General features: G+C 35.2%; 1 protein-coding gene across 2 annotated transcripts in view; it reads right to left on the bottom strand.

Annotated features, from left to right (window-relative positions):
- Nucleotides 1-229: 229 nt before the first annotated feature.
- Nucleotides 230-11499, bottom strand: part of LOC127875366 (threonine aspartase 1-like) — a 30858-nt gene continuing 19588 nt past the window's right edge. For both annotated transcript variants that reach the window (XM_052420400.1, XM_052420399.1), the window contains exons 7-13: nucleotides 7247-7335; nucleotides 6555-6917; nucleotides 3715-3793; nucleotides 3219-3332; nucleotides 2309-2383; nucleotides 926-993; nucleotides 230-343 (exon numbers count right to left, since the gene is read on the bottom strand). In XM_052420400.1, the coding sequence (XP_052276360.1) occupies nucleotides 272-343; nucleotides 926-993; nucleotides 2309-2383; nucleotides 3219-3332; nucleotides 3715-3793; nucleotides 6555-6917; nucleotides 7247-7335 (860 nt within the window). In that variant the 3' untranslated portion in view covers nucleotides 230-271. The remainder of the gene's footprint in view (nucleotides 344-925; nucleotides 994-2308; nucleotides 2384-3218; nucleotides 3333-3714; nucleotides 3794-6554; nucleotides 6918-7246; nucleotides 7336-11499) is intronic.

Below are 11499 nucleotides of genomic sequence, written 5' to 3'. Positions count from 1 at the left end.
TTACACTTGTATTTTATAATGTTACCAATCTTTAACGCACGGTACATTGCTTCACGAAGTCTTAAAATGATTCTTGAATTTTAATTTATATTTATATTTAATATATTAAACAAACTTGTGAGCGATACAAACGCCAGTTTTCAATGTGCATATAGTTTATATTAACTCATGATATATAAGGAATTAACATAATTGATTTATCTAAACATAACACAAACATAACCCATACTTTAAAAGGATGCTTTTATTTCTGTAAAAAAACATGCAGTTGTTACAATTTGTGTCCATGCAAGACAAATGTCTTTCCGTCAATTTCGTTTGATCCAAGTCTGGTTATTAAACTCTGAAAATAAAATAAATGTATCAGACACCGATAACACTTAAAAAGAAAACACATATAAACATGATCAAGTTAAAAAATGAAACACTACATTAAATATTGGAACATGACTGTTTGGCTACACTATTCTGCAAGTTCTTAAAATGAAAGAGACTTGACTGTCAGTAAGTTACTTTAAAAGCCCATAAACACCTCAAAATCAGCGAATATTTAGTACAATAATAGGAAAATAAAACACATAAAAAATGTTCCTTATAGCAATGGCCAAAATTTCAACGCTAGATGTGGTCTGGTAACATAGATTTAACGCGATACAAAATGCTTGTTTTTATTTTTTGTGTAACAATATATTCCATGTGAATTTTCGGTTACGATATTCTAACATTATCAAGTTCTCTTGGGTTTACAGTATTTTACGATATATTTTACGAAATATTCGCTGATTTCCCTTGACCATATATTGTAGTACGATTGTTTAATTAGGTTTGCAAAACACAGTAAATATAGGCAATATAATACTGGTTATATTTGTTCTCGTGTAATAAGGTTTACGACCTGATGCCACATGAGTATGTTATCACATACCTTCGCTGCGTGACCTTGTTTCATTACGCATACACACATGCTCTTAGTTGAATGACTCCAATGTAAGTCTGCACGAAAGAATACAAGAAATATCTTTTAAATAACAATATGCCTTGAAATAAATGTTATGAAGATAAATAAAAAAATAAAATATATTAGGTTAAAAGGCAGCCACAAATGGAATATATATGCTGATATACAGAAACATTATACCTTTTATATTTGCCATATTGAAATAATTGGATTATTGGCGAATGATAACTTGCTCGTTAATTGATGGGTGTAAAACGCATGGGTTAAAATGCACGTACCAACACAGAGTTATTGCGCAATATTTACAGAAAATAAGACAAATAAAATAACCAAAAAACACTTTGAAATTTAAAAAAGGACTGGTCCACAGAAGGCGCCGACATGTCTTTTTGTATCGGTATTTTGATTGTGTTCCTAGATACTTGAATGTTTGAGAACAATTCAGTTTGCCGTTGCAAACGACCATACATGTTAAAACGTGGAGGATTTGTTGTTAAGCGCCCGATTACCTTCATATATGTAAATAGATGTAAAATTACAACTTAAACAGTATAAGAGGGAAAAATAAATATAAATATTGCTTAGAAATGTAAACTCGAGCTTTTGGAATATGCGACCAAACAAACACATGGTGTGACATTGGCCGGGAACTGAGACACTGCGCAAGCATGAAATAAATTATAAGGAAAATGAACTAATACACTTGCTGTACAAAAAGTTTAAAACACGGCAAATCAATCAGAATACCGATATGTACAGGTAAACTCTATGTGAGCAATTTTAATTATCTATTTTAAGAAAAACGTGATTAGTTTCTAAATGTTATGTTGCTTTATGTGTCTATCTTTACCGTAGTGTTTATGAACAAATAATTGACAAACATAAATGACATTCGAAGTTGATTTGCATTGCATTTATGATTAAAAATAACTATAATAAATTATCAACAATAAGAATTTGAGTATAATGAAACATTGATAATTGAATTAATTGTTTAACACACTTTAGTAGATATCGGACGCATGCTTGGAAAGGTTTATCAATCAGAACAAAGTCCTTCCTTATTTAATTACCAATGCAGTCATTGATTGATATTTAAAAACTACCGAAGTTTTGTTTAAATTTAACCTATTCCGTGTTTGAACAAATGTAACAAACATATTTATACACACAGTCATGAATAGATGATCATTGATAAATTTAACACGCCTAATAACCAAAGTTTGCAAAAAAATAAAGGCTCAATTACATAAATGGTTTTCAAAACATAGCATTTCTTTCAAACATATAAGAAAAAAAGGCAAACAACAATCAGTTAACCAATTCAATTGATAAAGAAACAAATATGACCTGTTGATTGACGTTGAACAGAGAGCGCCAAGAATCCTCCATATTTCTCTGAATAGCATTCCAGCATCCTGGAGCCTTATAAATAAAGAAAAAACATACAAATACAGAAAAAAATAACACCGCACACAACATTTTTTACAAACTTATAGCCATAAAGTGTCAATTGCCAATTTATAATTTATTACACATTTGTATTACAAAATGAATGAAAAAGGCGGTTGATATTAAGATCACAGATGTCTTGCTATGAGATCAATAAGGCCTGAAAAATGGTGTTCAAATTATAATTTAAAAAGCAAATTCGTTGAATTAATATCCCCCGCCAATATGCTTCTGGACACAAAAGTGTTATTTTGACACAAAAAAAGCATTTTTTTCAAGATACAAAGGGCCATAACTCCGTTATTAACAAACGGTGAACAATGCCTCGTTATTAACAGACGGTGTACAATGCCATTTGGTATGCATCATCCTCTTATCCATATATATATACCCATACCAAGTTTCAATGAAATCTGCGAAAGCACTTCCAAGATATGGCTCCGGACACAAAAAAGCATTTTTTCAATATACAAAGGGTCATAACTCCATTATTAACAGACGGTGTACAATGCCATTTAGCGTGCATCATCCTCTTATCCATATATATACTCATACCAAGTTTCAATATAATCCGCCAAAGCACTTCCAAGATATGGCTCCGGACACAAAAAAGCCGGACGGACGGAAAGACGGACGGACGGAAGGACGGACAACGCCAAAACAATATCCCTCCGCCTATGGCGGGGGATAAAAAGGCGACACATTTAAACATTTATAAATGGTAGGCTCTTTGCAAAAAAAGAGCTACTTCTGTCTTTGAAAAAAAACCTTATGCTTATGATGCCTAGTTTGTGAGCTCTGCTGTTACCTAAGAATTTGTTTTTCATAAGGTCTGTTAGCCCCTGTTCTGGCCATTCGGCGGTCTGTAATACCTCAGCACATTCTTTGGCCAACAGCGTCCTCATCAGGTGTTCCCCCGTACCTGCAGAATGAGGCAATGACATAGAATCAACGTTTTATAGAGTATCCTTCACATTTGAGGGATGTATTAGTCCTGTGTATACACTGCTTTGAAATGACACGGATATCAAGCAAGCCCTTTAAAGACATCATTCTTGAATAAAAAACATTTCATTTTTCCAAAAGAACATTATTTGTTTAAAAGTGCGTACAATTTTAGAGTTTCCTCATTTTAATTAAAAATAACATGGTCTGAGTCTAAAGAAAGTTATGTTTTCTTTTTAAAAACCTGCCTACATGCAACGCTCACATACGAATTATCTGTCATGAAGAAAACCACCATACCTAAAGTATCAAACGCTACGCTTGCATTAGACTGATCTGTTGTTTTAAAGCCAGCATACCTGTCGTTGCTACAGCCACGCCCACATCAGACGGTCCTGTCGGGTTACTCGCCCAGCATCCTGCACCAAACATGGTCGCCTTAAAATTGTGAAAATGTTATCACGTTATTGCAACCAGGTAGAAACATGGCGACCTTAAATGTGAACAATGTCATCTCTTTATTGCAGCCTTCTCGATACATGGCTGCCAAGAAAATTTCATAATTGTACGCTTTCATTGCAACCTGCACAAAACATTGCCACCCAAGAAATTTGACAATAATATAGCTTTATTGCAACCTTCTTTAAATTCGGCCTTAGATAAAATTCGACCATGTCATTAGTTTATTGCAACAAACACCAAACTGTACATTGGAAAATTTCATCATTTTATTTAAATCTGAAAAATAGACAAGAGGGCCTGAAATGCCCAAAGTCGCTCACCTGAGATAACAAGATATTATTGGGACAAATCTTCTGACCAAGTTTCACGAAGATCTGAAAATAAATGTGGCATCTAGAGTGTTAACAAGGTTTTACTATAGCCATATAAGGAAAAATGCCCCGCCCCCTGGCAGCCATGTTTTTCAACCAACCGGCATCATTTTTGAACTCGTCCAAGATATTATTGGGATGAATCTTCCGACCAAGTTTCATGAAGATCGGACAGTAAATGTGGCCTCTAGAGTGTTAACAAGATTTTTCTAAAGCCATATAAGGAAAAATGCTCCGCCTCTTGGAAGCCATTTTTTTCAAGGAAACATAATTATTTTCGAACCCATCCAAGATATCATTAAGACCAATCTTCTTACCAAATTTCATGACGATTGGACAATAAATGTGGCCTCTAGAGTGATAACAAGGTTTTACTAAAGCCATATATAGCCATATTAGGTAAATGCCCCGCCCCTGGTGTCCATGTTTTTAAAGCAACCAAATCCATTTTCGAACTCATCCAAGATATCATTGGGACAAATCTTCTGACCAGGTTTCATGATGATCGGAAAATAACCTCTGGAGTGTTAACAAGGTTTTACTATAGCCATATAAGGAAAATAGCCCCGCCTTCTTGGTGGACATGTTTTTCAACCAACCGGCATCATTTTTTAACTCGTCCAAGATATTATTGGGATGAATCTTCTGACCGAGTTTCATGAAGATCGGACTATAAATGTGGCCTCTAGAGTGTTAACAAGATTTTACTAAAGCCTTATATAGCCATATTAGGAAAAATGCACCGCCCCTTGGCGGCCATGTTTTTCAAGCAAACGTTATCATTTTCGAACTCATCCAAGATATCATTAAGACAAATCTTCTGACCATATTTCATCAAGATTGGACAACAAAAGTGGCCTCTAGAGTGTTAACTAGGTTTTACTATAGCCATATAAGGAAACATGCCCCGCCCCCTGGCGGCCATGTTTTTCAACCAACCGGCATCATTTTCGAACTCGTCCAAGATACTATTGGGATAAATCTTCTGACCAAGTTTCATGAAGATTAGACAATAAATGTGGCCTCTAGAGTGTTAACAAGATTTTACAATAGCAATATAAGGAAAACTGCCCCGCCCCTTGGCAGCCATGTTTTTCAAGCAAAGGTTACCATTTTTGAACTCATCCAAGACATCAGTGGGACAAATCTTCTGACCAATTTTAATGAAGATCGGAAAATAAATGTGGCCTCTAGAGTGTTAACAAGGTTTTACTAAAGCCATATAAGGAAAAATGCCCCGCCCCATGGCGGCCATGTTTTTCAACCAACCGGCATCAGTTTCGAAATCGTCCAAGATATTATTGGGATGAATCTTCTGACCAAGTTGTATGATGATCAGACAATAAATGTGGCCTCTAGAGTGTTAACAAGATTTTACTATAGCCATATAAAGCCATATAAGTAAAAATGCCCCGCCCCTTGGCAGCCATGTTTTTCAAGCAAACTTAACTATTTTCGAACTCATCCAAGATATCATTGAAACCGATCTTCTGGCCAAATTTCATGAAGATTGGACAATAAATGTGGCCTCTAGAGAGTGAACAAGGCAAATGTTGACGCCGCACAACGTACAACGGACGACAGACAAAAAGCGATCACAAAAGCTCACCATGAGCACGTTGTGCTCAGGTGAGCTAAAAAAAATATACGATTTCATTACTTTTATGCAACCTGCAATCGAACACGAAACTTACATAATTGCATAATTTAATGCTCCAAAACATTGTCGCCCTGAAAATTGGACTAAGTCATCACTTTATTGCAACTGACAAAAACGCGGACACACAATAATTGACAATATCATAACCGTAATTCAATTTGAACCACGATTATGACTTCTATAACATTATCTAAACATGTTTGTTAATATAATACATATTTCATTAACATCACTACCGTAACAGAAGCGGTTGATCAGTTCAACAAGAATTGAAAATATGCACAGCTGATAGTAAATACATCGCAATCATCAAACAAAAAACGAAACAAGAAATACTTTTTTTTTTAATATCGCATTTAAATACTTGCAATAACTAAGAACTGTGTATAATGGAACGAAAATGAATCTTCATGGAATGCTATTTTTCATTATGTACGAAACACCTATATGGTTAATGATTTATCTATTACATGCATACTTGAAACTTGGTAACAAAAGTGAAAACAGAGAACACAATATCGCCGCTATCGTACCCAGTAAAAATAAAAACGGCTTGCAAATTCTGATAAGGGGGCAACTAAATCAATCATTTAACAGCTGATTGTTTAATGAAAGTGATTAATAATTAATGATTGCATAAGACAATTATTTATTGGACCATAACACATGTTAACAAACACATGAACAATTAAGAAAACACACGTACTGATCCAATCCTCCCGGGCTGTTTAAGAGAAATTCCACCACTTGATACGCCAGATGCCATGTTGCCATTACAATCAACGCACACAGCCCCGACCGTGTCCTGTACAGATTGATCGGACAGCTTCTTCATACAAGCTCCGGTGCCAGATGATTGTATATTTGGACATTGATCCTGATTTGTACAGAACTTGCGTGTGTCTTCGTCTTTATTATCATTCACATTGCTTAAATTTTGTTTATCGTTTACGTCACGTTCGCGTGTGTTCCCCTGAAAACTTTCTAAAACATCAAAGAAGTCTGTCTGACCCTTTGGACCGTCTCCTGATGCTGACAGCGCGTTTTCTGGAATGTGATTATTTCCCTTCTGTAAAATATCATTGAAACGCTCTATAACAAAAATTTAAAAATATAAACAGTGATTGAAATTTGAAAAAAAAATAGTATCAACATATTAAACATCAAAATTTTTAATACATTTAAATAATTCACATTTTAGATATATTTAATGTTCAAGTAAGTACAATTTTGAATTCAGTAATTTGTAAGACAATAATTATACATACATTTTGCTAAAAACTAAAACTATAAAACAATGGAATAAAAATTTCCTATCAAAACCTTTGAATATCTTCATTAAAAATAGAAATATTTTGACAGATTCTCAAATAATACATGTACAAATAGTAATATAACCGTCATATATTTAGTCCGTTTCATGCTTCGCCTGAAGTCAGCTGCTTCTACACGTCTTTTGTGGTTGTTATACGTTTGAAGTGTACTCTCTAAAATTAATGTAAAGTGGACTTATGGACATATTAACAAACTAAAATGCGTATATTTTAAATCTGATTGCTTTACTGTACTCACAGTTAAGCTCAAATTTGAGTGTGTTCATTAAAAACTGATTACAACTAATAGTAACTACGGACTATGAAGAAGGTAAGTGCATTAGTGAGTTTTTTCTCATGCAATGTTTTGTTGTTGTTTTTTGCATATCGCTTTTTGGTATTAACAACACCATTACCGACATACACCATTTACTTCATCTAATCAAACACTTAAATCTTACATATCTGCATGGCTAATGGATTGTGAATTAAATATAGTAAAACAGTCAAAAGGTTAATGTTTTTAAAATATTTTCACTGATATAACTAGAACTGTCACTGTCGTGCACTAAATATCCCCCACATACCACTTTGTCAGAGGGCATTGGCCGTCAGCATTTAAAATTGGTTTCCTTACAACGGACACAATTTCTCTTGGGCAATAACTGTGACGTTATGAATGAAGGATTTATGGTTCCCATGCATTGCACTTAGAACTCATTATGATCTACCTACCTATTACGTTCTCTTATAATATGCAACATATGCCCGAACACAAACACAATTATACAAATAAAATAAGGGAAAGCACTAAACTAATGACAGAAAGAGTTATGGCTCTAATAAACGTCACATCCCGTCAATGACTGAGTCATATTTTAAGTTGACACGCCTTAAGATATTCAAGGCATGCTTCGAAAAGAAGTCAAATACATGTACAAAATAAGCAAAGTGGAATAACAAAATATGGGAGCAAGAGTAGTGGTTGCTAAGCACCGCAATTCCGCAAAATAAGATCTACCAATCTCTTGAAGTTTTCGAGATAACTGAATAAAAAATATAAACAAACATTTTAATAGACCAATAAACAAAAGCAAAGTTTTCATGTTGTTACAGAATGTATTAAATGAAAAAGAGGCATTACTTTTTTAATTTTCTACATATGATAAAACAAGATATGTGTTTGTCAGAAACACTATGTCCCCTACTGCGCCGCTTTGATTTATTTTAAAACAATTATCATTTGGCAATTTCAGAAAATTATCTCCCTTTAAAGCTTATTACTTCCCTTGGATCTGTTTTTTTACCTTTGGCCTTGAAGGATGACCTTCAACATAGCAAAAGTTATGGCAAAATGTTAAAGTTTGACGCAAACAAACAAACACACAAACAAAGCAACGGACATGGCAAAATCAATATGTCCCCCACTATAGTGGTGGGGGGCATAAAAACCGCACATGAACATGTACAATTTCATATCATGAGGAAAATTCCTGAACATTTGAATATGTAAAAAAAAGCTCCATAAAGATTTAGTCTCCGAACAGTCGGGCGAACAGAGAGACGATAGGACGGAAAAAAGACAGACGAACATACCTCCATGGTGATTCAAAAAACCCGTTTTTCAACGTATCGCGGGTATAACTAACGACACATTGCTGCAGTCCTCACACAATCAGCTTATACATTTTGTAATTCCGAAGATATATGCAACTAACAGTAAAAGTTTTAGATTGTTTTGTTTACATGAATATATGTAAAATGCCATGTACACATTTATTCAGTTTGTTTCAAAGACTTTGTGAAAAGTAATTTTTACGAACTGGATATATAAGAGCACACCGAAAACAGAAAGTTACAAATCTGTTTTCAAATTCACAAAACGTTTCTAATACTTTACACGACCTCCTTAGGCGGCAATGACTGCACAGCATCTAATCCTAATTGACACAGTGCATCTCTGACTTCAGTATTTTGGGATAGAAGTACATATGCGGCCAATGTCTCATGCGATCAGAGATATTGCACAGGTGCGGCATAGATTACATGTTTGTCTTCAGTAGATAACAAACAAGTTCTGTTCGAATTTTTTTCGTAGTTTCATTTTATCGTTCCTCAAAAAGTTGTAACTTTGTTACTCTGGTATCTTTTCTACCATTGAGTAATTTAATGGTAATTAAATTGAATGCGTTTTAATTCTCTTGTATTATTGTTTAATTTGAGTAACAATGCTATGAGGTTAAATTTTATTTACACTTAAATGTATCATGTATATTGCTGGGCCAAGTGGGAGGTGCGAGGTTTAGCGTTATAAAACTGGTTTAAACCCCCAATGCTTTGCATTGACCGTTCCAAGGGGGGTGACCCCAGCTTTATTCTTATATGTGTTTATGTTGTTTTGTTTTGTGCTGTTTTGTACTGTTTGGGCAATCGGTCACTTCCCTTAAATAAAGGGCCAACTAATTGTGTTTAATAAGAATTCAATACTGCTCCAGCAGCTGGAGTTTCACTTCTTTATATTAAGTCAGGGCTGTTTGTTCCCGTTTCGTTCGCGCCGCCGACTGCAGTTTCATGATAATTTTCGAACAAACAAATACAGCTGCCCTAGTGAGCCTAGAATCCGTCTAGCCGTGGCTAGTTTTGTCAACAGATGGCTTTCTTCAGCGGACGACGTGCTTAGATGGTAACTTACCAGACGCGGTTCCGTATGGTAGATAATAAAATAGGGCAGTTGTGCGAACCAATCGTCCGTCTTGCGGTGCTTTTAGCCGCAGTAAAACAGTTCCGTAAGTGTGTATGATGAACATGTCTCACTTGGATGTAAGCGACAGTCTGTCGGTATTCAAGTAACAATTAGCGAATCGTTGAATGCGTTCGGTTTATAAGCTTGAAAACATAAAATGACAATTATTTATCAGATCGTCGTCATATATTTTTATGTCTTCCTAATAAAGTACAAACAAGAGTCCGCGGTTGGAGAATATGCCCCCCACAAACAGGGTTCTGAACTAGTGACCCCACTTTCAATAGGGGTCATCTACTGTCCAAGGTCCATGCACATGGGAAGTATCAAGCCAATCCGTCAATTCGTTGACGAGTTATTGATCGGATTCGATTTTCACATTTATTGTGACAGTGACCTTGACCTTTGACCAAGTGATCCCAATTTCTATAGGGGTCATTTACCATCCATGACAAATGCACATGTGAAGTATCAAGCCAATCGGTCAAATCCTTGACGAGTTATTGGAAACGAACATGTCTACCGACAGACCGACGACCGACATCCAGCAAAACAACATACCCCCACTTCTTCGAAGGGAGTGGGCATAAATATTGCAATTTAAATGCCCACCAAAAACGCCGTAGTACCCGAGCCAACAAATAATAATTCGAGCCAGTCGTATCGCTCGACTACCCGGAGGCAAACACGAGTGTGTTTTATAACAGGTATAGATTGGCTAATGTCTAAAGTAATAGACTGACCAGTTACTTAAAGATCGGAATGTATAAATCGGACGTTTAGAAAATGTGACAAATACACATCAACACTTTTAATTGAATATTCGAACTAGTCTTAATTGAACTAAATAGAGGAACAGATGCGGAAAATGTTTTAAATTTCAAAAAGCAGCTATCAAACGGCGAATTCAATTAACCTATATAATACATTTTAAAGAATAACATATCAACTGAAAAATTGCTATCTCAAATACGCCAGTGAAGAAAATACACGCCAGTGCAGAAAAGCACACCAATGCCCTTACAAATATATAGCAAAACCAACTAGAGTGACGTCATCCTATTCCACATCTAGATATGGAAGTCGCTTGCACAGAAATGCCAATGACCGAAATTTGAAAAAAATTCACAAGTATGTCTATTAAATCCTGAGAGGTTACTGCCACAATACGACATCTTATTTTCAGATTCAGTTGCTAATTGACCCTACCATTTCATTAGGCTGACTAAATTCGCAGCAACAAATAACATTTTCATTCGTTGCCTTTGTTACCAATACAGAATCCAAATGCCTTATGGAGTCGTGATGTAGATTACAATGATTAAGAGGAGATCCTCCTTGTGAAATAATTTGTAATGTTGTAACAAAATGAACCATTCAAAACCCCAGTAGTTCTACCTATCCTTTCATACATTAACCGTGATTAATTTTTGTCTGTTACATACGACGCTGTTCTTGCAATATATGTACCAAAATAATATACGACGATTGTGTAGTTACGTTGTATTTACCCTTCAGACTAAAAACATGCTTTTATATTAAACAAGACTATGGCCAAGCAATAAAAGTCCCCAACCGGATCCACCATTGTCAGA

The sequence above is a fragment of the Dreissena polymorpha genome, chromosome 3, assembly GCF_020536995.1.
Source record: "Dreissena polymorpha isolate Duluth1 chromosome 3, UMN_Dpol_1.0, whole genome shotgun sequence".
NCBI classification, from domain to species: domain Eukaryota; kingdom Metazoa; phylum Mollusca; class Bivalvia; order Myida; family Dreissenidae; genus Dreissena; species Dreissena polymorpha.
This window is presented reverse-complemented; position numbering and strand designations above follow the sequence as displayed.